This window comes from Nyctibius grandis, chromosome 2, assembly GCF_013368605.1.
Source record: "Nyctibius grandis isolate bNycGra1 chromosome 2, bNycGra1.pri, whole genome shotgun sequence".
NCBI lineage: Eukaryota > Metazoa > Chordata > Aves > Nyctibiiformes > Nyctibiidae > Nyctibius > Nyctibius grandis.
The window spans coordinates 10,025,248-10,052,569 of record NC_090659.1 but is presented as its reverse complement, the minus strand read 5'-3'; the positions used below and the strand labels follow the sequence as shown (position 1 = coordinate 10,052,569).

The 27,322-nt window shown below is 39.2% G+C and overlaps 1 protein-coding gene across 1 annotated transcript in view; it reads right to left on the bottom strand.

Moving 5' to 3' along the window:
- The window catches only part of ROBO1 (roundabout guidance receptor 1), a 552,781-nt gene that overhangs the window by 382,906 nt on the left and 142,553 nt on the right, over positions 1-27,322 (bottom strand). Inside the window, exon 2 of the mRNA XM_068417582.1 lies at positions 16,451-16,534. Coding sequence (XP_068273683.1) covers positions 16,451-16,534 — 84 coding nt within the window. The remainder of the gene's footprint in view (positions 1-16,450; positions 16,535-27,322) is intronic.

The window sequence follows — 27,322 nt, the reverse complement described above, 5'->3', positions numbered from 1 at the left end:
GCAAGATTTCATTTCCCAAAAGAAGATAATCTTTTCTACTTCTCTGAAAAACTATTTAAATGAGGTCTCATTAGCCTCAGTGGTTGGTGCTCAAGGTGTGCTGCTAGGTTTGCTAACCTTTTGATTAAATCCCCAGAGGTCTCTGACCTAGTTCTTCTGTGCTGACCATCTAAAATACTTTCTCATGCATACTGTCATTAAGGTAGTCCCAGAACCAGTATAATTAGTGAGCCTAAAGCTATTTAGAGCTTGAAAAGGCAAGAAACCATTCATATGGAAACTCACACACTTGATGATTCTTCAGATGGAATCAACAACCATCATTGCAACCCTGGGAGCCTTTAATATACCTTATAAGACTACTTTCCGATTTAACTCTCTTGCAGGTTTGCTTAAAAAATATTGAAGTTTATCAATAAAAGAAATTGTGAAGACAAGAATGGGAGCAGAGTTGGATGTTGTTAATAATGGTGCAAAGGAAGGACACCAGAAGCTGTAATTGTCAATTGTAATTTTACTTTTTCAAATGTAGTTGTTATTTAACTCTGTCAGGAATAGAAGATGCTCGCATACTGTTAAAATATTTGAGTTTTGGTAGGTTTTCCGTACACTGTAAAGAAGTAGGCATCTCCGACTAAATAAAAAGAAAGTTTCTCTGGGCTTTGTTTTGAGCAGTGTGCACTGAACCTTACAAGTCATGCAGGTCAAGCTGTGGCTTGTTCATCAGGTTGATTTATAGAATCATAGAATGGTTTGAGTTGGAAAAGACCTTAAAGATCATCTAGTTCCAACCCCACTGCCACAGGCAGGGACACCTTTCCACTAGACCAGGTTGTTCAAAGCCTCATCCAACCTGGCCTTGAACACTTCCAGGGATGGGGCATCCACAACTTCTCTGGGGAACCTGTTCGTTATAGGGTAGCATGTTTTTAATACTGACCTAAGAGCCCAGGAAACAGGTAATGACTCAGTGGCACCTAGGGTCTGGGAACTGTCACTTCAGCTGAGACCAGCAATCCCCTTTATCTGCTTGCCCTGGTTTGGCCTAAAACAGGCCAATTTTCCTTTCAGTGATTTTTACTTTCAGCTAAGTTTCTTCTAAGTAACTGCACTTTGTGAAACTAACTGCATGTTTTGCAGTCAGTGTCTGCTTCTAGGACTAATAATGCTCGAAGTTTGTAGCTATCACAGAGGCATCGGTAGGGATGTTATGCAGAAAGGCTCTTGCTGTACTTATTCCTAGAGAAACCAAGGTCACTGCTAAATTCCTCACTGCTTACGAGTGAAGAGCCGTAGAAAGGTCACACTTCCAGGGAGGAGCGGACAGGGCAGGTGACCAAAAATTGACCAATGAGGTATTCCATCCCATACACGTCATTCTCAGTATAAAGCGGGGGGATCACGAGGGTCTTGCTCCCCCTTCTGCTATGGCCGGTGTCCAAAGAGGACTCTGTCTGTTTTCCTGCTGCCCCCGATCCCGATCTGTGCATCCCTGAATCCAGCTCTCGACCATCTCTAGGCCCAGCCTGGGCCTTCCTGGAGCCTGCCCTGCAGTGCTGGTGGTAACGTGACCGACATCGGGGGAGCTCGATCTTGGTTTTGTATATATTTGTATATATTTAATTATTTCCATTATTATTATTATACTCTCATTATTATAGTTTATTAAAACTGTTTTAACTTTCCAATCCGTAAGTCTCTCTCCCTTTTCTCTTTTCCTTCCCCTTCTTTGGGGGGAGGAGGGTTAACAGAGAGTGTCTGCCACCAGTTTAATTAGCCAGCCCAGCCTTAAACCGTGACACTGCTGCAGTATATTTTCTGCACATCCTCTTCTCCTCTCTGTTGTATCTACTACCAAGAGATCTGCTTCTGAGTTTGGGTTTGATGAGCACAGCTGGGAAAAGTGTAGAAGGAGAAGAGAGGAAGGAGAGATGAGGGCTGGTGGGGACCCTGGGGGAAGGCCAGAAGAAGCAGGTGCCGTACAGCTCAACAGCAGGAAAAGCAAGAGGGTGACTCTGCGGCATGCCAGCCCTCCCCCCTTACCTTACATTGGGCAGAGATCCTTGATTGAGAGCAAGAGTACAGGCCAGGGACTTATGCACTTATCTGCAACATTTCTGGGGCTCTACCTCAAAATACAAAATCTCTCAGCTTAGAGGCTCTGGTGTGGCGATGCATGTGTGTTAGCAATTGCTTAAGGAGGAGAAGGAAACCACCCCAGTGCTTTATCAGCTCATCACTCCTTCCCACCTCTTCTGCTCTACGTACATGGGGACATGTAGAGAAGAGCTTTTCTATGACCAGAGTAGTACACATGGTAAGGGGGCACAGGAGGATATGAAAATTGATTATGTCCCTTTGTGCCTCAGCACAAAAGTTGAGGATAGGCAGTAACCTAGCCTACTGGTTAAGAAATTCTTTAACCAAGAAATCTGCAGGGCTATTTTCAAAGAAACACCTATCAATACCTGTAAATCAGAAGACTGTGTACAATATGTGTCATATCATGACTCCCAGTAGCTTATAACCAACTCTCTAATTGGAGTTCTACTTGAATACAGAAAAGTACAGGAAACATTCAAACTGTTCCATTCCTTCTCATTTTCATCCTGACGTTCATTTTCCTTCTATCCATACTATTTTCTTCCTTGTCTCCTCGTAGTGGCACTAAGAAGCCAAGCTTACTGACTCAGCAGGAAATACTGACTAAATTGTTTGTATGGAGCCCTTTTGCAGGCAGTCTAATCACTTAGGCTCTCCTAACTCTCCACTGTTGCTCCATTACAGTAGAATAGACAAGTGGAAAGTGAGTATTTGCAGTGCTTCACTCACTGACCTCTATGTAACACTTATCTAAAAATATTTCATTTATATGGAATATTCCACTTTATTCCAAACTACAGGTTATTTCACAAGAGAGGCTCATCATAATCCAAGTCCCAGACCTGACTATGTACTCTGTGTGCATATGTTGGAATCAGGTGGTTTCAGAAGAATCCAGAATAAATTTTTATTCCATTGATCTCATCTAGTAAAAGGATGAACAAAACCCACCGATTTTGAGATACTGTAAAGCAAATTCAGAAAAGGCTTTTATCTATTTATTTAAAAAACTTATTGCAAGAGAAAGACTTCAGATTTAACTTTAAACATACTGATAAATAACAGATTTAAAATCCACTTTTTCTATTATCTGAGTGCCCTAACATAGTCCTGAAAGTGTGTTGTTTACCCCCACTAGAAAAGACAAACAAATAAACAAGCAAAAAAAAGATAGTTAAGAAATGCTCCATACCTTTCAGGACTGGCCTCTCCACTATCTTAGTAGATAAAAGAAGGAAACTATGTTTCAAAAGCTGCAAGATGACCTAAGATCCTATGTTGCTCTAGTTGGACTCACGCCCTTAACTCACTTTTTAGTCATTTTTTGAGATCTTTCCATGAATAGTATTGATTGGAACCATTGCTTCCTGAAGTAAATGGATTGCACTTGGATGGGCATTGGATCGGTCCTGCCATGAACAGATGTGTTATGGCTAGAGGAGAATTAATATAGACAGCAAAAGATTGTAGTGAATCATAATTTCTCACTATATTCAGTTCAAGCTGTGTTCTGACGGCTGTACACCGCTTTCCAACACCGCGCTGCCCTGCCAGCACCACTGCAGAGCCTACCACAGGGACACAGTTTTAGGAATGCTAACTCAGCCATTTCAAACTTCATCACTTTGATACACTCATCTGCCTAAATACAGCCATCCTGCTTTGATCAGGCTGCCAAAATAAATGTGTCATGACGCTTTTTCTTTATCTCAGTTCAGCTTCTGGACAGCAGATTTTAAGAGCATCTGCAGCTACAAAAAGACCTTAACCTTAATGCAAGGACATTTTCCAACCAAATAAGTAGAAAACTCATAAAGATGCCGTCTGGGTGTTAAAAAAGAATTAATTATTCAGATTTTAAAACTAGCTGCATCCACTCTTCAGAGAACTTTTATAGACCTACTAAGAAAGAGATCTCACCATGTATATTCTTTCTAGGTATTATATCTACAGTCATGTGGGTTTAAAAAAAATCACTTATCCTCTCTATTCTGTTTTCTTCTCAGTCCCTACTCTCTTGATAATATTTGTAGCTGTCTTGGTTTGGATCGATATTCAGCATGCTGGCAAGCACAGAGGCACAGAGACAAGCTAGCCTGACACACTTGTGTGTATACATGTGAATAAGCTTATAAGTAACTTATATTGAATTTATATGTAAATTAATTAGTTTATAAAGCACTTAAACAATAAAAGTATATTCTAACACATTTGTATGTTAAAAGCACATTCCTGCCAGTAACAACAGGGCTTTAAAACTCTAGGTTGTGCTCCTGGAAGAAAGAGCAAACAGCTCCTAATCTCAGTGGTGGTTTTTGTCTTTTTCTGGAAAGATAAAGCCTCTGCCTTCTGGAGTTTAAGGGCAGATAAATAATCTTGCTCTTCCTCACATCTTGTAAGTATTAGTTTTTCAAGGAACATTTTTAGCCAAGAAAATAGTTAGCTTCATGTAGGTTAAGATCAAGAAAGCTTTTTTTTTTTGTTTGTTCTTACATTACAGAATCAGAGACTGGTTGAGGTTGGTAGGGACCTCTGGAGGTCATCTTGTCTGCTCAAGCAGGGCCACCTATAGCTGGTTGCCCAGGACCATGTCCAGGTGGTTCCTGAATATCTCCAAGGATGGAGACTCCACAGCCTCTCTGGGCAACCTGTGCCAGTGCTTGGTCATCCTCACAGTGAAAAAGTGTTTCCTGAAGTTCAGATGGTACCTCCTCTGTTTCAGTTTGGGCCCATCGCCTCTTGTCCTGTCACTGGGCACCACTGAAAAGAGCCTGGCTCCATCCTCTTTGGACCCTCCCTTTAGGTATTTATATACATCGATAAGATCCCCACCTTTTATTACAAACTTTAGTGAACTTTTAGCTCAAGATTGTCTATTCTTAATAACCTAAAAAATGTCTCACTATGCTGATGTGCTGAAGTGAAGCCTAGATTATGACTGCCCAGCTGTTAGCAATGTGTTACAAGTAACCTCGTTTGTCAAGAAAAATGCACACCTCCTTTACCTAAACACGCATTTCTTCTGAAAGTTCTTCACTTCATTATAAAGCCTTCCCTTTGGGATGATTATGCTGTTTACCTGGCTTGTATACCCTTACAACATCTTGAATTTTGAAGAGTTTCCATCAGGGGCTGTCTGGAATCAAAACATTGTGATTATGGAGAATTTTCTCCGCCAAATCATCAATACATTCTTGCAAAGCCCCCCAAATGTGGGAGGAAAAAAAAAAAGTCAAATGTTGACTGTGAGGTCTATATCAGCTCTATATATATTTTTATTTTTTTTATTAGAGAGGGTTTATTTAATTTCTTCTTGCATACTGTCTGATTGTTTTGATTATATTATGGATATAATTTTATTAAGTATTTCTTAATAAACCCAGAAGAGGTAGTTATATTTATGCATATAAATTTTGCATAAAAATCCATTTATCTCATGGGTGATATTGTATGCTTAAGAACTGAAAATCACGTTGACAACAATTTTCGTGCATATTGTGCAACAATATCCACACTATTCCCACAAATTCCTACAGCATCTTTTCTAAATAAGCTTTCTTTCTATTCTATCCATTTGATAATGGTCTGGAAGGTATAATTAAACAGCTACAATTTTGGAGGAAAAAATAACCCCTAAGCCGTTTTCAGCCTCCTGTGATGTACTTACTGTTCATTAAAAATGGTCTCTAGACCCTATATAATACCTGAACGTTGCACAGCAGTTTTTTTGCAGAGAAACAGGCATCTTCCTCCCCCACCAGGTTTTTATGCTAAATTTGCTATTTGAGATTTTGTGAGAAATCCAGAACACTAACTTTGTAATCACTTGATCAGTGAGTTCATGCTTCCTTTCTCTTGCGCTTTCTGTCAAAGATTACCATTTCCATTGATGTGAAGACTGCAATATTATCCATTTGTTTTTATGCAAAAAAAAAAAAGAAAAAGAATCTACATATAAAATTATGAAAGGCCTCATAACACATCAGAGTACAAGTAAACAATCTCACTGAAAATGAAGCAAATGATACTTTGCTATCCAAAAGTTTAAATCTACTGAAAAGCAATTTGGTTTCCCTTGGACAACACTTATTCCTAACAGAAAGAGCAAAATCTTATATTTGGCTTTGCACTAATCCAGAAACAAGACAGAGAAATTTATTCTGGTAAAGATTAGACAGAAATAAATAAAGAAAATAGTTTTTCAGTGGTTTTTGAGTGGGTAAGTTTTAAGTGTTTGAGTAGGCTGGTTATTCCATTCCAAGTGTAGCCAAACTGCAATGCTGCTTTTCCTGTTGGGTATTCAGAAATTAACCATGAAATTGGGGGGGGATGGGGGGAGGGAACGGGAGAATTAAGCAACTGGAGTTTATTACCTCACAAGAACCATCTGATGGGAATAAAAGGAAGAGTCTAAGAAGAGACAGAGAATCCAGTCAAAAAGCTAGTGCAGATTTGGAAGAGATTATTTCATAATATTCATAATCTGAAAAAATAATATTAGAGTTCTGCCTGTATTTAGGAGTGAGAAATAATTTAGGATTTTCTGCAATAAAGAAAGCAGCAGTGAGTTTTAGTAGAAATTTTTCACTGCCTTTTAGGAAATATCAGACAGAAACCCTATAAATAATATATTGTCCAGTAAATTGTAAATTGTACCACAGAAAAATGTCTCCTTTCTTATACAAGGGTCACTGAAAATCAATACAGTTCCTTCTAAAAAGCTCTCTACAATGTTTTAACACTTGTAGGTGATGGTTCAACTTGTTACGGTTTATGGATAAGTAACAAACAAGAATCACACACACACAAAGCACTGAAATAAATGTCTGACAGTAATTCCAGAAGGATCTGCTAAAAATAACTCTGGATCTTCTGATAGATGTCGATTGTTATTTTCTTACTCAGTGTTGTCGTATGAAGCTGTGATTCTGGGACAAGAGTTGCAATTCTAAACAGTGCTAAAAGGAGAGATCTGTTTTGATGGGAAGTCCTAATTTGACAGATTCTTTGTTTTTTTAGACTCCCATGTGTTGTGTTCAACACTGTCTCCCACAATATTCCTGTATCCAAGCAGGGACATTATGCTCTGGATAGGTGAACCACCAGATGAGTCAAAACTTGATGATTCATCATCTCAGAAGGTAATGGCTAATGGGCTGCAGCCTACCTGGAGGACAGTAACAAGAAGAGGAACTGTCAGGTCTGTCATGGGACCTGGTCTGCTTAAGATCTTTATCAGTGACCTGGAGGAGGTGAGGGAGGGCATGCTCCTCATATTTGTAGGCAAAACCAAACTGGGGGAACCAGTCAACATGCCCAACAGCAGAGCTGCCACCTGGAGGGAGCCAGACTGGCTGGAGGAACAGGCCAACAGGAACCTAATGAAATTTAACAAGCACAAATGCAAAGTTCTGCTGTGGGAAGGAAGGAAGAACCCCCTGCATCCATACAGGCTGGGGACTACCAGGCTGGGGACTACCAGGCTGGGGAGCAGCCCTGGGGCTCTGGGCCAGCAGCAAGCCGAGCATGAGCCAGCAGCCTGCCCTGGCAGCAGAGATGGCCAGCAGCATCCTGGGCTGTATGAGTGCACAGGTGGTAGATCAAGGAAAGGGATTATCCCCCTCTAGTCAGCCCTCATCTGGAGTAGTGCATCCAGTTTTGGGCCTCCCAGTAAAAGACAGACATTGATAAACTGTGACGAGTTCAACAGAGGGTCACCAGGATGGTCAGGGCTGGAGCACTTTCCTGGGAGGCTGAGGGACCGAGGCTTGTTCAGCCTGGGAAAGAGGCAGTTCCAGGAGGACTGAACAGCCACCTGCCCATACCAACAGGGAGGCCACTGAGGAGATGGAGACACACTCTTCACAGAGGTCCATGGCAGGGTGAGAGACAATAGGCATAAGTCAAAACAAAAGAGGTTCAGACTGAATATAAGGAGAAATTTTTTCCTTATGAGGACAAGCAAGCAGTGGAGCAGGTTGCCCAGAGAGGCTGTGCCATCTCCGTCTTCAGAAGTTTTGAAGCCCTTACTGGATCAAGCCCTGAGCAGCCTGGTCTGACCTCATCGCTGACCCTGCTTGTGCAGGAGGTTGAACTAGAGACCTCCAATGGTTGCTTCCAACCTGAATTATCCTGTAAATCCGTGATACTACATAGTAATTATTATGAAAACTGACCAACAATGCTAATATCTGAATTATAAGAAATTACCTTTCAATGTTTTTCAGCATTTAATGAGACTGTGTGTGTTACTAAGTTACTACTTGAAATAAAACAAACGGCCTGGCTAAAACAAAAGACTAACTTGTATAACACACCCTGATGAGGACGGGGAATGATGTCTTCTTACTTTTCTCATCCTGTGATTATTCATACTCTTTTGACCTACTGGCAGAAATTTGCACTTCTGAACATCTTCACAAATTGCTTTGCATACTTAATTCAGTGAACTGACAGCAGTGTCTGAGGATAACTTGCTCTGTCTTTACTCTTGCTAGGAAGCCCTCAGCAGAAAGCCTCTCATCAACTCCAGGGGTTCCTGTCTGTGACACTCCAAATGGAAAAGAGAAAGTATAATACGCTGCAAACGCCTTTTGTTTTGATTCTACTTGTCTCATGATTAATTAGGAACACATGAACTCAAGATTAAAATGCTCATCATAGGGAATCAAATCTAGCATGCACAGCCTATCATAGCCTATCACAAGTTTAAATCTTTGGAAAGCAGATTTCAAACTCCTGTCTGAAAACTGGTCTAGAATCTGCTGCTGTAAAACAACCTGAATTTCTATCCTAAATGTCTATCCTAAATTAACTAGGGCCCATTTTATGCTTGCTTATTCTTTTGTCAAGTAGCAACGTATGAGTAAAAGCTTAGAATCACCCATTATAGGAGCACACATTTGGGGCACTCTTTGAAGACAGGTTATTTACCAATAACTGGATTTCTTCAAAGTTATATAGCCAACATGCTCCGTAGCTATTTTTTTTTTCTATGTGTTCTCTAAGAACATAAGGCTGGCAAAAAATGCCAATCACATCCCCCTTTCATTAAGGCCTCTGTCAAAATAAGCTTTCTATTCCCTGATTATTTTAATAGCCCTTTCCTTCACCTTCTCTAGCTCAAATTCATCTTCCTGAGATATGATTGCTTAGAGCAACCCCTAGTATCTCAGCAATTTAGAGGCATATACATCTACTAGTGTCATTATTAGACAAATTCTTCACACAAGGTTTTGCTATCTTTTTTTTTGGGGGGGGTGGTGGCGAAAGGGGGGGTGTCATTTTAAATTGGTCTGATGGCTACCAGAAAACTCACTAACTGGTTGAGAAACATGGGACATCATTGCCATTGCTTCCCATTTTAAGCAAAGCTCTGCCTTGAAGTATAACACAATAACTGGAGGAGAAGATTTTCTATAAACTTTTTCATAAAAACTGGCAGTGCAAGATTTATGTAAGTGGGAGTATCCGCACTCCAATATTGCTACTATATGTTTTAATTAAATTATTATTTCCCGAACATTGCTACTGTTGACAGGCAATTCCATCGATTGGTGTTATATTTACATCTATATTTTACACACATTAAAAAAAAATCCTCAGTATTTGTGTTGGAAGCATGCTTGCAAAGAGAAGCACAAAACTGAAAGGACCTTTCTGGCAGTGTAGACTGACATGGGGAACAGAGAGATTGCTGATAGACAAGAGCAGGGGATTTTTTTTCTTTCTTTCTTTTTTTTTTTTGAATAAGCATAACAGTATCCATCTGTTCCTGGATTTAGAGTGCAGATGTACTCTAAGTAGTAACTTCGTAAAATTGGTATCATGGGGGCTCTGTGTTCATTCTCCCAGTGACTCAAGAGCACACTTGCTCAGTTGGCAGTTGTAAAAAAGAGAGACCATGAAAAAGGTCTTAACTGCTAGCTTTGCACGTATCCTGAGATATAGAAGTTAAGCAGAAGTCTACTGTGTATTACTGCTAGCAATAAGGATTCTGTAACTGCAATTAAATTAATGTTGCTGCTACCTAATCTAGTGATTCATTCAGCTCTGTCAGATGTCTGCGAGTTCTGCAGTGCAAACAAGTGTTTGGTTTTCTCAAGTTGTTGGACATGATGTACTCAGTGCAACATAAGACATGCCAACAGCTTACTTGGAATACTTGTATGGAAACAAGGTCTTTGTTTTGGTCAGACATCATGACCTACCTGTTTCACATTTGAAATTCCAGCCTCCTCCCAACCTAAAATATCCCAACGCTACAACGTACATCTTCATTCACCACTTTTTGCATCCCATTAGCCAAACTCTGCTTTTGTTTCATGTGTTTTTTCCCAATATTGCTCATTCTTTCCAACTAATCCTTAAACTAAAGACGATAATTTAGAAGGAATGTCAAATCAAATGGCAATTATTCCTTTACAACAGTCTTATTTGTCATCCTGTTGCATATCATAGCTTTTCCTCCTCTCACCTTTTCCTCTCAGCCACAAAATCTGTATGTGCATTTACTACCTGTAGTAATCCGTTAGAAAAGAAATGGCTGAAAAATACTGTATTTCTCACAGGATAAGTATTATTTGTAGATTTCCAACTTTGATGTCAAAGAAGTCTTAGAAGTGTTTTCTTGAATTTTTTTTTTCAGAACTACCACTTTTCAAAACAAGCACTCTGTAATACATAGGATAACCTACGTAAAATTACTGGAATAGAAGAAGAAATCTCAGGAATGGCCATGCAATGAAGAGAGATTTCACCTTCATTTCTTGAAATGCTCACCAAAGGCAATCTGTCTTATTTGACATGGGACAAGCAGTGATCCACTACGAACAGTTCTCCCGATCACATAACAACATAGTAATAAAAAAGAAAGGTAATGTGGAAAAAAGGGATGGGATCCCTTGTCATACAAAAGAACACCACCACAATGATTTCATGATTAAAATCAGGGGAGAAAAACTGAAGGCTAACTTTGGGTCATAAGTGGGAACCACAGGATTTCTTTGCATACTGGAAGAGTCTTTTGAGAAAGCTATGAATAAAAAAGTTTGTTTGGAAAGATTCCTTCAAAAAGTTATGAATCTGCTTAATGAGCAGTGGTGATCCTTGTCTGCAAATGTTTGACTATATAGTGTTAATTTAACAAGCCATCATTCTGGTCTCCGTAACACAGCGATACTCTGTGATCTGTCAAATGATCCCCGGTATTTATGTCACAGTTGATTTAACAGGAAATGTGCTACTTCCTAGACTATAATGCATGCGCACACTTCAATAGCACAGCACAATGCAATCTCAGAGATTACTCTGCAGCCACTGATTATGTGGAAAATAACTGAGGGTCATACTTGACGCTTACTGCCCTTGCACTATTTTGGGGAGGAAAAGAGAAACCCGTGAGCTAAGAGTGAAAGGTTACTTTACTAATGAGGCTGGCAAACCACGTGTGGAATCTGATGTGGAAATATTAATTACTTTCCTCTTTTCTTGAAAATCTGCTCTAACAGGTAAGTATTAAACAGAAAAGTATGTTTAGTAGTTTTAATCAAGAGATTTTTATCCTATACTCTTCTTCAGGTTTCCTCACTCCCCGCTCCCTGCTGCAGGGTTGTGGCTCTCAAAGATCCTCAGGCACTAGGGGACAACATTCATCACATCATCTGCTCCATTTGACCACCAACCACAAGCTCTTCCCTTGGAAATCCTGATGTTGTTTAAGGCCCTTCCTTCTATGAGTTTTTTTCCAAGTTCTCCAACTCCTGGGTTCCTCCAGTATCTTATTTGGATTATTTTTTATATTTCTCCTCTGATATACAGTGGGAACTCTCCTAGATATTTTTCCTTGCTTCCCTTCCTTTTCTGTTTGTCCCTGTACTTACTTACAGGACTTTAATGAAAAAAAAAATGGAATAATGTTGGGTAATTTAAGGGTTTCTTTCCACTCTAAAATAACTGTCTAAAACAATAGTCTTCGGCTGACATCTCCACAGCCTAAATTTGATAAAGGACTGAATTCCTACTTGCATCTTCCATTCCCCTGCCTTCCTTTGTTAATCAGAAAAGATTTCATTGTATTCTCTGGTGCACACTCCTATCACCTGGTTCTCCTTTCAGAACCCAGATCCAAACTGATGAAGAGGTGGGATTACTTGCAATCATTTTTAGGTATCTACATCACTGCTAGTTACCTAAGTTCCCCTAAAGTCTGGAGAAAGAGAAACAGGCATTGTTACAGAGAATTTCAGAAAACTACTTTGGATGCATTCTTTAGGGCAAATTAAATACAACACAAAGTATCTAAATCATATGCTTTTATCCTGTCGAATGTCACTGTGATTTGGCCTGTTCTTTATGCATATTGTTAAAATAGTAATTTAGATTTTTACTATTACACATCTTAACTATGCAATTATTTTCCAATCTGGCCTTGACAGAATAGAATTGGTCTTTTGTGAAGACGTAGACAAGGTAATCTTTCTGGCTCATTTCTTTACACTGATAGAGTTACAGTTAAAAGTTTTTTGTTTTTTTGACCCTAAATCCTTCGCTAAATCAATCCAGATATGTCTAGCATCTTTCATATGCTATGTATGTGGTCACATCAGCTTTTAGATGTTTTTTATTCTTAGCATTTCTCTCACACCAAACATGCAAGATAAAACCTTCCTATAAACTCCTTCAGTCTAACATCAGTGTCACGCATATGGAACAGTCCTCAGTGACTGAACTTCCTTTATTGATTTGTTATTTCATTCAGTCCCTATTTATTTACATTACAAATACTTTCCAAAAGTGATCGTCTTTAATATAGATGTATATACAGCCTCTCCATTTGGGTCTACAGTTAATAAATAATAATAATTATTTTGATTATAAAAACTTGATGATCTATAAAAAGTGCAACAATCTATTGGATACCACATTACTATATTGGTTAGGGAGATAAAAAAAATCTAGAGTTTGGTCCTGTAACATACGAAGAATCATGAAAAGTCAAATACAAGTTCATCATTTGCCCATAATAAGAGTCTTAAAATTTATCAACAACTTCAGTCTTGATCTGAAGTAGCTTGGGTTAGCAACTCCTCTCTCTCCCCGCTGAAACCGATGTGTTTCCTGTTTGGTACAAGGTTACTTCTCAAGGCAAGTGCTCACATCGACAGTGGAGACAACAGAACCTAATGGGATAGCCAAAAAATCTCCTGATTTAAAGCAGGCGTTAGGAGAACACACTGAAACACTGTCTAGGAGTCATGCACCTCCACTGAAGAACAGTATGAAACAGCTGCATATATTCATCTTGAAAAACGTATATGGAAAGAAAAATATGTAGGAAAAAATTATAATCTTTAATCCAGAAACTTCCCACACTAGCAAATGCTTTGCTTATTTACCTCACAGCTAAGCTTATATCGAACTGGAAGGAAGATGTGCCCTACAAATGTATCACTGCTCTTAGTATGAGTAAAAATTTCTGATCCTACTGTATGATGGCAATTAGCTGCTTTGTTTTTTGTCCATTCAGACACCACCTGAAGATGAATACAGGATTAAAAAATAAAATGCTGCTTTTACTTCCCACAGGTCCAGACATCCTGAACTTTATCTAAGTGATTTTAGGAATGAGTTAGAGAATTTTCAGTACAAACAAGCTCCTGGAATGGTTTTCCTTTTGAGGAATTGAATTCTATAGGTAAGACAGAACAAAAAATGATCTAAGAATACTTCTGTAAAATCCAGGAACTCCATATTAGGCCCACATAAGCGGGCCCATAAATTAGAAAAAAAAAGTAACTTTACCTATAAAATTGTATTAGAGTTAATGTTATTTTAGATATTTTAAAAAATCCTTACTGATTACTGTAGAAACCTGTTGGACTAATTTTAATAAATACCTCAGGGCTTTTCCATATAAACCAAGGTACACACACATAGTGCTGCTGGTTACTATTACATAGTGGAGAAAAAATACTGGATCATTAAATCCTTAAACATGAAAAACTTGGTCTTTCCTTCATTCTGTGCTGATTCAAATAGAGGCACAAAAACTCCAATTAAACAAAACCAGCCATCCTCTCACTTTTCATTTTTGTTCAGCTTGTGTTTGCTTCTAACGTGATCCTGACTTTTGTGCTTGCTTGGAAAATGCCTATTAAAATACGGCCTAGAGTTAAGATCCGGAGCCTCTGGGGAACTACTAGACCAGGGCCTGATTTTGTCAGTCCTCTCAAATGACCCCATTAGTCTCCGAGAGGCAGGTTAAACAGCTGCAATACCCCTCAGAGGCCTGTCCCTGGATGCAGCGGGCAGATGCACGTGCACACCGTGGTACGGGCGAAGGATCCTTGTGGGTGGACAGACACAGAAGGGTCTGTACTCTGCTCCAGAAGTCGTCCCACGTCCCCATGCTCAGAGGGGAGCTACTGTCTTAAACACTGGCTTATGTGCCTTAAATACTTCCCTGAAAGAGGGGGACAAAGTCTCGGCTGCGGAGAAGCACCGCCTGCAGCCCTTGCACCCTTTGCCTGCCATCACCCACCCGGTGCCCTTGCCCCTGGGGGTCCCACGACAAGCCTCCAGCCCCTCTCCAAAACACGCCAGTGGGGAAAGGCGATGGTGTCTCTCCCTAAATTCTTATCCCCGCTACTCCTGAGGCGAAAGGGGCTTGTGGAGGGCACATGCAGGGCCTCCCCCCACGCTCTCCGTGGGCAGATGTGAGGCTGCCGGGTGCAGGAATCTGTCTGTCAGGCACCAGCTTCAGGCCAGGGAGGGGCGAGGGGGCTGGAGGGGAACAGATTGCTCCTCTCTAGGTAAAACTAAGCAACTTTATTAATCATAGAGTCTGACTCATGGTCCCAAGTAAATTAATGTCTGTTTAAACATAAGATCCAGGGATCACCATTCCCGGCTCCATTTTCTGAAAGCAAAAATCTGTCTTACAGTAAGTTTAAAAAAGCATTCTTTAAGCTATATTCATTTCCATTTTGTCAATATGATGACCGCGTATGCATCAGGGAGCATGGATGTGCCAAACTCTGAGAGTGGTGCGGGGAAATTTAGAAAAGAATTAATAGGAATATTCAGAAGGTAGAAAAGTCTAAAGAATCCACATGCAGCAGGGTTCATGCTATGTTTTTCAAAGAAGGCATCTATCTTCTTGACTGAGGGGAGATTTGTATTGCTTTGCTTTTTTTACCTTTTTAGAAAAATAGTATTTTAAACTGGGATAAAATTATGTCTCAAGGTTTTAAACCACATGCAGGGATGATTGTGAGGGGTAGGCGATAAAAGCTGTAATCGTTGTAAGTGGTGTATAACAGACCTGAAGTTTTACGAATGGAAAAGAAATTACTCCCTCTCTCTTATACCTGCTTATCCTCTTCTTGTATACTGTAAGACTGTCTTAGTTATGAATATCTGATTCACACATTTTTGTTAATAACTTGACTATATGCAATTTTACACAGTGTGAGCAGTAGTACCACTAGTAACTCACCAATAAAGTATTTAAAGAACACCTTCAAGTTAAATGTCCATCTCATTCTCCCTCCTTCCCTTTTCAAAAGTTGCTACCACCAGAATAATTAATACTTACGTTCACAATCTAAAAGTTACCTAGATCTAGAGTCTGCCACTGTACTGGACTATCAGTAGTTCACGAAAACCCTAGACTCAGTGGCTCTATAGCTGAGCCCGGGCTGTGGTCAGCAGTGTGACTCCTGGAGCTGGGTATCATTTCAGTGTGCAGAGGAGCTACAGAATTGGGTCCCTCAGAGGTCACTGCTGCAACGCACCACATAGTGCTGCTTAGCTATGGCTTTTCTTATTTGGCCTAGAGACACGTTTGTCTAGTTTATGCAAAGCAGAAGTCAACCAAACAGATTCTTCTCCAGTCACATTTTAGTTTCACTTGGATTTTTGTTCCCTGCTGCAATATATTTTACTTTTGTTTATAACAGAAACAAAGAAAAAAAAACCCAAATAAACATATGGAAAAATCCTGCCTTTGGTCTTTGGAAAAATTTCCCTGAGACTATATATTGCCTCATGCACTAATATACATAGTTCAAAGGAAAATAATGGATGCATTGTTTCAACAATAGAAAACTAAACATTTAAATAACTGAAATGTGCTGACACACACAAAAAGACAGTCATCTTGGTTAGTTAAAAGGCACAATAATATTTCCCAACAGTACTAACAATGTTGAACTTCTGGAGTGATGGTGACAGAGAGCCAGCGAGCAAAGATGATTAAAAAACCATGTACAGGTGGTAATGGCAGAGGTAAGTGGAAAGTGTCACAAGTAGGCAGTCAGGAATATTTTGGAAAGATGCACTCTACCTGTGTAGCCCAGCGAATTGTCGCCATTATCAGAGGTGGGGAGTGGTGTCCCGCTGTCGTTCCCCCTCTCTAGGTCGTCGGAGTCTGTCGGAAACAACACCAGAGCTGCTGATGGGGTCACAGGAGTAACAGTAGTTGCCATTTCGATCACAACACGTCCAGACACAATTAACTCCACACATGACAGCAAAAGCCACAGTGCCAAAGCACGGCATGCTTCGTCCTTCCCCCGCCTGCATGGCGGTGTCCAGAGAAAGGCGGCCAGGAGCATTGCCTGGGGTCCCCAAAACACTGCCCACTGTCCCTCTGCCCACTCCAAGTCTCGCTCCGCAGCCCGCCAGGCGCGGTGGCCACCCTGCCAACCAGCCAGCGCAGGCTGTGGTGAGCATATGGGGACGGGAAGGCAGGAGAGCTGAATGCTAGCATTGCTAATTTTCCACCTTATTGTTAATCAAAGCTATTGACTGTGATCACTCCCCATCATCGCTTCATCTCCTGGCAATTACAGACTCAGGGGACTTCACCTCTTTGTGAGGAGGAGGCGGGGGGACGACTGTGTCTTGACAAGCACAGAGGCAGGGGGGCTGTTCTACCTCTTCTGGAAGATGGGGCAGTGAAAAGGGGTAAAGCTCCTCTATGAAAAGGCAACAGTTCAGCAGCATAAGATGCATTTTCTGAGTTGAAAGATGCTTGCAAGGACACACTCAATTTTAATGTCACATTAAAAAAAAAAAAAAAGAAAAAAGGAAGGCAGCTGGTCAGCTAAACACATAAATGAACACGTGTTTTAAGACCCTAAGATAAATTGCTGATCAAAACACCACAAACCACTGCAAAGATAACTCATAATAATGAACTAAATAATTCAAAGCAAAAAAATAAAATAAAAATGCCAGTGGCTCTGAAAACAAAACAGCAGAACCCAAAGGAGTTTGTTATCAATATCACTAGATCTTTTTACTCTTGTCTATACAACTTAATGTTAAACTGTTTATTACACTTAAATTCTATTTTTAATTTACTTTTGATAGTGCACTGTTCAACAGATAACACTTAAAAAAAGAAACATTCATATTTTGTTTAAAATAAAACTGCAAGAAGCAAATCTCTTTGCAAGAATATCACTACCACAACAATAGGCTCCTTATTTCTTTTTCCTGTTGACAAGTGTCAGATTATTTATTAGTTATTGTAAAGACCCTGAATAGGAAAGATATGTTTTGCTCTCTCACACACACACACATTCTGGACTGCTATAATGACTGAAAGTAACTGTTCCTTTTCAATAAAATGCACATGCTGCTAAAAATCATTCTGAAGTTCCACAAAACACCTAAAGCAACTGTGTATGAAATTAATAGAAAAAACATAACTTTTTTTTTTTTCTTTCTGGAGGCTTAATTTTACTAGCTCGGTCAATCTAATTTTTAAAATGTGATGCCAAACATTAATATTCTCCATTTGTCTTTTAAACAATCTTATAGAGACAGCATCCTTACAAATCGATATCTTTTTAATGAATTGCAAAAGAAAAACAAAAATAAAACCAAAATCCTCAAGACCAGTCAAGTTAAGGGGACTTATTGGAACAAATGTTCTTTAAAAAACAGTCAATTAAAGAATTGAGCACATGCCTTTTAAAATACTGTTGAGCAAATTAAGAAAATAAAAGACCAAAGAACAAAAATCAACCAAACACCAAGATGGTGTTTCATCTTGGCAGATGAAAGAAGTGAAATATGTTCGTTTATTGGTCCATTCATCTTTTCTGGCTCGCTAATGGCCGATGTCACGTACATCTTTAAAATCTGCTCTGAAAATGGCCGTAGAGTGACTGGATCAACATTCTGCTTCTCCAGATTGCTCACTTATTTGCATTCAAGGGTTGATTGGGTCAGAGTTTTAAATTACAGCAGTAAAGGACAGAAGGATGGGACTTTTTATTAAATTAAGAGGCAGAGGCTGTGCCTACTTTTTTTAGGGCAAGTGTTTATAACCGACTACAGAAAGCTCAGACTGAGATTTCAAGCAACGAACCTGCTGATCATCATTTTGAAAGATTAATTGCCTTCTAGGAGATTGAACAACACACTACTCAAAATGATGAAAAAGGAGGAAGATGCCCTGAAAGCTACTGGAGTGTTCTATGTGTCAGTGTAACGTCTGGCGTCATGTGCAAAATATAATTGCATAATGAATTGATCTTTTTTTACCCAAGATACTCCCTCGAACATAGCATGCCCAACAAGGGGCCAACCCTCCTCATAACACCTCACGAAACAACTGATGCTTGTGTCCTTTAGCAAGACTCACTGAGATGTTTAAATAGGAGCAGTCTCCGTTTCAGAAATTCTGTGCATTTAATGCAGACAACACGATATCAGAGCAGCAGCTTTAAAACCTAGGCTACAACTACTTGCAGCCATTTAGGCACGACAATCTTGGCTTCAATCCCTCCACTGACAGAAATGAGGGGATTAGTTTTTAACACTACTGATACTTACATGATATCTGTTAGTGACAATGCACTTATTATTTACAATCCAAAAGCACACAGACATCATTCACTCTCCCTTTCTTTGAGAAATGCTACTTTTTGACCTGGTCATAAAGAACATGATACTCAGCTAATGTTAAATTATGGTCTCTGGCTGGAAATGACTTTCACTAATGACTATCGCTGCAATTCAGGTTTTGCTGTGGGTGAATTCCACCCATTCCACTGAACGATAACTCTGCACCCAAGTCCTACATTTCTGGCTGTGGCCCCCTGCACTGTACTGAATTTAATTTTGGCTCTGTCACAAGATCCAGCTTTGCCTTTGCTTGGGAGTCCCTGTTAAAATATAACAGAAATAAGTACTATTGACTTAAACAGCACATTTCACCATTTGACTGCTGCAAAGGCACTCTGTTGAATGGGTGGCAAAGGGCCTGAATGTTAAGATGTGATGTATTTCTTATGACTACTTTGCTGTAGGATCAGGCAATTTTCCACTTGGCTTTGCTAAATATAATGAACCATTTTACATCGTTACACTTTTTGAGCTAGTTGCCATGCCAAAAAAAGTGAAGGGAATGAATTATATAACCTGGAACAATTCACTTGATGTATGAAAAATTTACAGCTCCATCTAAGTCAAAGCAGAGGCTGAACTCAGTACCTCATCCCTCAGAGAAACGCCATAATCGCTCTATAACAGGTTTCACAGAACTGAGAGAGAGAGGTGTCCCTCAAAACAACTCTCCAGTAAGGCTGAACGTCTTGTTTGAATTTAAACCAAGGTCTCTGATATCCTGGCTGCTCAGAAAAGCCTATTTTCAGTGAAATAAAACTTACACTTTAAAAAATGCCTCAGCAGTAACTGGTTGAATCATTAAGTAAAAACAAAAAAACAACAAAACAAAACCCAACATTGAATCCAACAGAAAATTACTTTTACCTGACAGTATGCAAAAATTCAGGAAGAAGGTAAAAGGAGTCTCCCCACCTTTTTTTTTTTTTTACAGTCCCAAATGGGTTAATTTTGGAACAGGAAGATAAAAAGTGAAGCCTTGACCACCATGAGAAAAAAAGGAGCAAGCCACCCCTTATCAGTTGCTACAACACTTTTCTTTCACAGGAACATTTGAGAGAGGTCTCATTTGAGAGGGGGAGCCCCCTCATCGTGATGAAAAATACCCGACTCCCTCGTTCCACAGCCGTTTCCAGAGCCACTATTCATTAAGTTGGGCAAGTATCTTAAGGTATTAAAAAAAAAATCCAACAAACATCTATTTTGACTTGATGGGAGAGTACTAAGTTTAGCAGCACTGAGTGGTCTAGCTTTTTGGTGGAACAGTTTCACGTTTAGTCAGTGCAGCTCAAGCACAGATGACACCTTCAAAGCAGCAAGAGGATTTGGCTTAATCATACAAGTTCAGAACAAGTTTAGGTGGTCCAACGGCAGATAGTACCACAGATTTATGTGAATGTGGGGAACCTTTTCAAATGAAATTTCCACTGAAATCTGTAAGTTACTCCATTTTATTGGACTGCAGCAGGATCCACTAAACATCATTCTTGCTTTAATTTACATATTTAAGTCTTCAAACTGATCAGAAAATCCAAATACTAAATATTTACTATTTTTATTCATTCTCAGCTCCTACAACACCCCAACCAGACACATATATTTATTTTTGCAGCTACTTACTTCAAGAGCTTTGTGCAATCTTAACCTCAAAAATTATATTAAACATGCTTTTAATGATGGCTCTCTGCTATTCATATAAAAATCACCAGTGATTTTTTTCCACAGGCAACAGAAAGTGAAGCCATCAGCTATTGCTTCTTTTGAACCAGGGAGATAGGTCTGTATGACACATTTTATTGACGATGCATCCTTAGAAGTCCCGAAATGATTCAGTATTGATGTCCTGGCCCATCCTCCTGGAGGACATGGACAAAAATTGAAAAGACCTAAACAGACACAACTTCTTACTACTGTAGGAATCTCATGTATCTGAGTTTCTACACAGGTCACTGTTTATCTGAAATTAAAGCCATCTACTGAAAAATGTCTGACTACAAAAATAGTAACTGCTACCATATTGTCCTGGTTTGGCCCAAACCAGGCCAATTAGTCTTAGAGAAACCAAGGTCACTGCTAAATTCCTCACTGCTTATGAGTGAAGAGCTGAAGGGGGGTCGCAGCTGCAGGGAGGAGCAGACAGGGCAGGTGACCCAACATTGACCAACGAGGTATTCCATCCCATACACGTCATTCTCACTTTCCTATTTATCACTAACCCACTGCCTCCTGGAGGTGGGGCCCAGGAGGGAGGGGCCCTCCTGTCTCCCACTGATTGGTACCAGCTTTGCCAAATCTCCAGTTAAAAGCCTGCAGGTGTGATGGCAGGGAGCTACTGCATTTTCCCCTCTGCCCGTGCTGGGGGAAGCTACTGCATTTTCCCCTCTGTCTGTGCTGGGGGGAGCAACTCTGCCTGAGGAGGATTTCCAAGCTCTGGATCTTGGTTTTGTATATATTTGTATATATTTGATTATTTCTATTATTCTTATTATACTCTTTTTCATTATTATAGTTTATTAAAACTGTTTTAACTTTCCAACCCATAAGTCTCTCTCCCTTTTCCCTTTCCCTTAGCAGCGGGAGAGGGTTAACAGAGAGCATCTGCCACCTGGTTAATAGCCGGCCCAGCTTTAAACCGTGACACATATTTAATTCCAAAATATAGAACTCCATTATTTGTTATTACTTCTATCTAAATTTCATTATTATCATCAGCTTGGGGGTACAAAATTGGGAGGAAACAGCATGAACAGCATTTTGCAAATGAACATTAATAAAAGATTAGGGTGAAGCAAATGAATATAAACTACTATCAATATAAGAACTGTGTTCTACAAATTGGATCAATTCCCATTGATTCCCTTCTAGTGATCTAGAGGAATTCAGGAAGAGACATCGGAAAAAAACCCAACTGTAACCACATCAAACCACAACCTAAGCCGAGGAAATAAATTAGCAGCCTGTTTTTTTCCAGTATTTTGATTTATTCTAGGTTTTCAGTGGAGTTATAGTAGAAATACAGTACAATATGTCTTAAGGGATATTTGATTTAATTCTATTTCTTCATTTGGTTATTCATAATGACAAAACATTTTATGCTATCAGAGTATAGGTAAGTAAGCATAGTACCTAAGGTAGAACTACTGTTAAAGTTAAATTAATAGATCTGTGAGAACTAACTTCTGTAGAGGGAAGTACTAGCTAAAATTATGTTTATTTAGAGAAATACAGACAGGCTTTCAAGAATGTAGACCTATTCTTCAGATCTGGAACAAAAAGGAAAATCTTCAAGCTATGTGCATAATTGGGAATAATTAGGCCACTCCTAGACTGTCACAGCTTGGTAAATACTTACAGGTCTATATTAGAAGCCTATGTAGCATATGGCTGATTAATCTGGAGAATATCCTTACCAATATTTCATATTAGCTGAAAGGAAAAGTTCTATTATTTTTCATAAGACTTAATAGCGCAACTTCCTAGAGACATTCATTTCAGCCAGCTAACTTGTTTAGATTGGATAACTTTAGGGAGTTATGACCATTTTTATCAGCTGAGAATCTCCACAAGTAATTAAGTTCTTCATTAAAAGTTTACACTGTTCAGCTGCCTCATCTTAAAAGTTAAGAAAGATTTAAGCTAAGGGGAAAAGGCAAGAAAAGGCAAAAACAAGTAAATTACAAATAAATCTATAAGTATGCTTTTTATTAATAGCCTGTACAAGTATGTTCTAGCAACTCAATATGTGGCTCTAAAAATAAAATGGACACTTATGCACAGGTACAGAAATGTTATTCACTATGCACAAGAGAGAATCTTCTGATGAGAACAGAATAACAGAATACCTTGTGGAGTAAAAAAAACCCCTTAGAAGCAAATTTTTCTAAACGAAGGAAGAATACAGCTTTTATTTAATGGTTTGAGTATCTTTTTTTCAGTTGTCCTCAAAGAACAGCGCATATGACTGAAATCTTGACAATACCTCAGTAGCGGATGCTATTTGAACACCTTTCCTTCCCTTCATTTTCATGATTCATTCAATAACAGCCTTTAACTCAGTAAAAAGTAAATGAGGACGTCTAGTTATGCAAGAGCAGTAAACAACCTCTTTGCATCTTTATGCTGCTAGTAAGCAACCTCTTTGCACCTTATTTATTTATTTTGGAAGTAGGTAGAAAACAAAGGTATTAGCAACTTCAACACAGATCCAGCAAATATATCTTATGGAGTAGTGTAACAATGGTTTGTTGGGTTTGGTTTTTTAAATCTCCGTCACTTTTTAACTCTAAAGTTGAAGTACTATGTGTGATCAGTCATATGGGAAACCATACAAATATAATTGCATAACTACAATTCTGAATGAACACTTAAATTTTCAAAGCTTAGTATTTAGCAGAGAGCACATAAACATGCACTGTAAGACTTTGATGCTTCCAAACCTGTCTATTGTCCTCTCTTCACCTCCTCCCACACCTTGACTTCTCCTAGCTCTTCCTTGTACTTTTTTGGGCCGTCCCTTGTAGCTCTCTCCTGTTCTGCATCTGCTCCCGTTTCTGTCCCTGCCACATGAACCCGAAGGTAACAGCCATTCATGCTAATTAAATGGTGCTGAAAGTGAGGTGGCCCCAGCTGCTTTAGTTGCAGGGGTATATAAGAGACCCGTCACCAGGCTGTATAAGGCACTACTATTAATTGGGACAAGAAGCCTTTTGTGAAGGAGGGACAACCAGATTTATAACAGAATTTTCTTCTCTAAAGCAACAAGCAAACTTTCTCCAGAAAATACAGAAATAAATGACTTATTCTGAAGTGCTCACCAGTCATCTTGATTATGTTCAATATGGCATATGCATAAGATGTATTTGGCATAGGTTTCTTCATATCAATATTTTGTATTTTCTTTTTACTGCAAGCACTGTATTTGCCCTTACTTTAGGAAATTTCCTCTCCCTTAGAGGCTCTCTTATTTTCTTTTCTTCCAAGTGAACGTACATGTTTCTCAAGAGAGTTCTGATTACTGTGGGAACTACTATCAAGACATTTAAATAATAGCAACTAGCACCACAGCCAGTTGAAGAACGGGTTACACAAGCTTCCCATGCAATCCTCCAACTCCACTGCCCTTCTTGCAATAATCCCCTAACCACTGTAATCAACTCTATGAGACTACACCCAGTCCTCCAGGCATTAACCCCTGGAGCTGCTGCTTCTATGACTTTAGCCCTGTAAGGTTGCTCTGAGGCTCAATTATGCAGCTGCTTTACAAGTAGCTGTCCCCAAAATACTAGCAAAGAACTGGGTTCATTTTCTCTTTCCTGTAGAACTGGAACACGGCAAGAAACCCAGCATGCTTAATTACCCCTTATTTTATTCATCTGAGTCGTGAACTTAGGGAAGGTGATGAATTTCCCTCATTAATGACTATTACAAACAATGAAAATGCAGGAACTAATTCAACACCCCAACCGCCTTACAGTCACATAATTTGAAATTAAAACTACCATAAAAATGAACACTGAAGGGGATATACGCAATTGAAGAACTGAGAAAGACCTTTCTCTCTCCCTTGCTTTTCTGTATATGCAAAGTCATCTTCTGAGTTGTCAGAGATATCTCCAACACAGCTGTGTCATTTACATTTTACTAGTCTATCTGCAGAGCTCAGCATGAAGAATAATATTAAATCAATGTATGTCAATGCTTGTTTATAGAAAGAAAGGACACACTTGCACTGATACACTGTCCAGCAAGGGAATACACTGGCTCTCTAAGTAAGCCTATTAAAACTGCTACACAAGCAAGAAAGTCTCTCTGATATCGCAAGAATCCCAGGTCCTTTTTTTTCAGGAGATGCTCCTAGCTACATTTCTAGCTGTCCTGGTTTGGTTTCCCCCCTTTCCTTTTAGAAGGACAGCATTTTGAACCATTTTGCTGTTGCCAACACATTCTCTACCTTGCAAAAGTGACTTCAGCCGCATCCTGATTAATGATAACCTTAGCATATAGATTTCTCAGAGGAGATGTGTCCAGTTGTTGCTCTTCTGTGCTTTTCCTTCCTTTTTGCCTTCCACAACCCCAGCCCTTTGGCTATGACAGAGAAGCCAGCAGACAGGACAGGCTCTGAAGGTCCTCTTCCTTTCATACTTAAAGCCACTCACATTCTATTTAACCTTCTGCATAAAGCAAAGACCTGATAATCCTATATCGTATGGAGTGATTCGATGATTTTAAAAAGAGGTTTTAACTCTATCGTAGTTTACAGTTAAATCTTTCTGGCCTAACAGAAAGTAATTTGGTAAGCACTGTACAGGGATGATTTTGAAGTGAAACAAAAAGGTGAAATGCAAGGTAAACAAATATTCAAACTGACTTGTAAAAAGAAATTGAGTTGAAAAATATACCATGTCAACCAGTGCATCTCTGCAAGAATAAATTTACAAGCTACAAGCATCATCAAATCACAAATATGTATCCATGCAATGTAGTAGCAAATCAAGTCTGTCCAGAACTACCTTTCCTATTAACCTTCCAAGACAGTGAATTACCCGTAGATATCAAATGATTCTCACTTGCAACAAAACTTTTTTTTTAATATCCAAAATATGTTTTCTTTCATTCATACTAAGTAGAGGTAAGTACTTCAAGGAAGTTTTTGTCTTTTTTTTGTTAGAACACAGGGGTTCTTTTTTGTAAAGTTCTTCCCAAGAGCTACTGCTTTTGTGCAGCGTAATGAAATGTATTCTACCAAGCAGGTTTTTAAGTTTGTCCCTTGGAGAGAAGAGAAGCCGTACAACAGGTGTTCCTCCTTTCTTTGTTTACCTGAGCTGACTACTCACCACTCAAAATCATATCCTTAAGAAAACAAATGATGGAGCATGTAAGCATTTGCCTGGAAAATTTGATATTAGGCTGAAGTCCTTTCTTGTTAAAGCAGCAAAATGCTCCCATTGACTGTATGCAGGGTTCTGTTAGCACAGCTGTGAATACTTCAGGGAAACGGGAGAAAGAGCCACAAATAAAGAATTAGCAATTACTATCTAGCTCATAATGAAACATACACATTTGTCCCAATCAACTTAATAATTCTCAGTCTAAATGGGGAAAGATTCATAAAATAGTGGTAAGTTCATTTAATAGCTCCTAGTGGTTCTTCAGCATCTTCCAGCTGGGAATCTCATTCCTCAATGTGATTAATGTCAGCCTCAAAAGAAAGCACAGTGTCAAAAATTACGCCAAGTTTATGAACTCAAACTCCAGACAAAATAGAACAACGAGGAAATGAAATAGCCAAGGAGGAGAACAATTGATAACTCTTCTATCTTGTCAGAATTCAGCTCTGCAAAATTAACACTAGATAAGAAATCATACAACACAGCAAGGGGTACTTGGATTTACAAGGATCTACAGATTTCTCTCGATATTGTCAATTTGTAATATTGTGTACATTGAGCATGGGAATTACTAGCTAGAGGCAGCAATTTTGAAACAAAATAGGACCTTCAATACATCCATGGGAACCCTTAAAATAATTAGAGCTGTAACTAAAAGCACAGAACTCAAAGCAATAAAGTACGAACACTGAAAAATGATGTTTTAAATTACACAAATATGATGAGAACAATGCCAGTGTAAATAATGAAAGCAGTCACATCAAAATTTTGATGCATAAGATTATCAAGATGGCAAAGACAGACCAAATCACATATCTATGTTCAAAAACTAACCAGACCTTTGAGATAAACTGCCCAAGAAGACACAACTTATCAGAAACTACAGTTCGTGTGTTGGTCGATACAGAACATCTAAATAGCAAATGGAAGGAAACAGTTATGCCACCCTTAAAAAGAAAAACCAGAAAACCCATAGTGCTAGAGATCAGGAAAATAGGCTTCTCACAATAAGGGATTCATTTATCATCACAACAATGAATTGAAAATGGAAGCGCGGATGACTAAGAATGCATTCTGTCAGATTTACTTGTAGAAAGTTTCCCAAGTATATCATTGCTGGCTAGGTCACAGCTTTAATATCTCAGAACTGAAGTACAACACTATAAGAGTGACAGCTCGAAAAAAAATTTCTTTAGCAAACCTCGATTGTTTGTTTGTCCTAGCTTCATTAAATGTGTTGGTGCAGCTGCTTTGGGCAGGAAATAAAAAATACTTCTGAAGCAACATTATACATATCATATGTTTCTAGCGTGATTGGTTCCATATTGTTGGGGCCCCCAAGCACCTCTAGCAGAGTTCCTCAGCAAATTTTAACGTGTCAAACTGGATAAAAGTCAGAAGTAGACGCT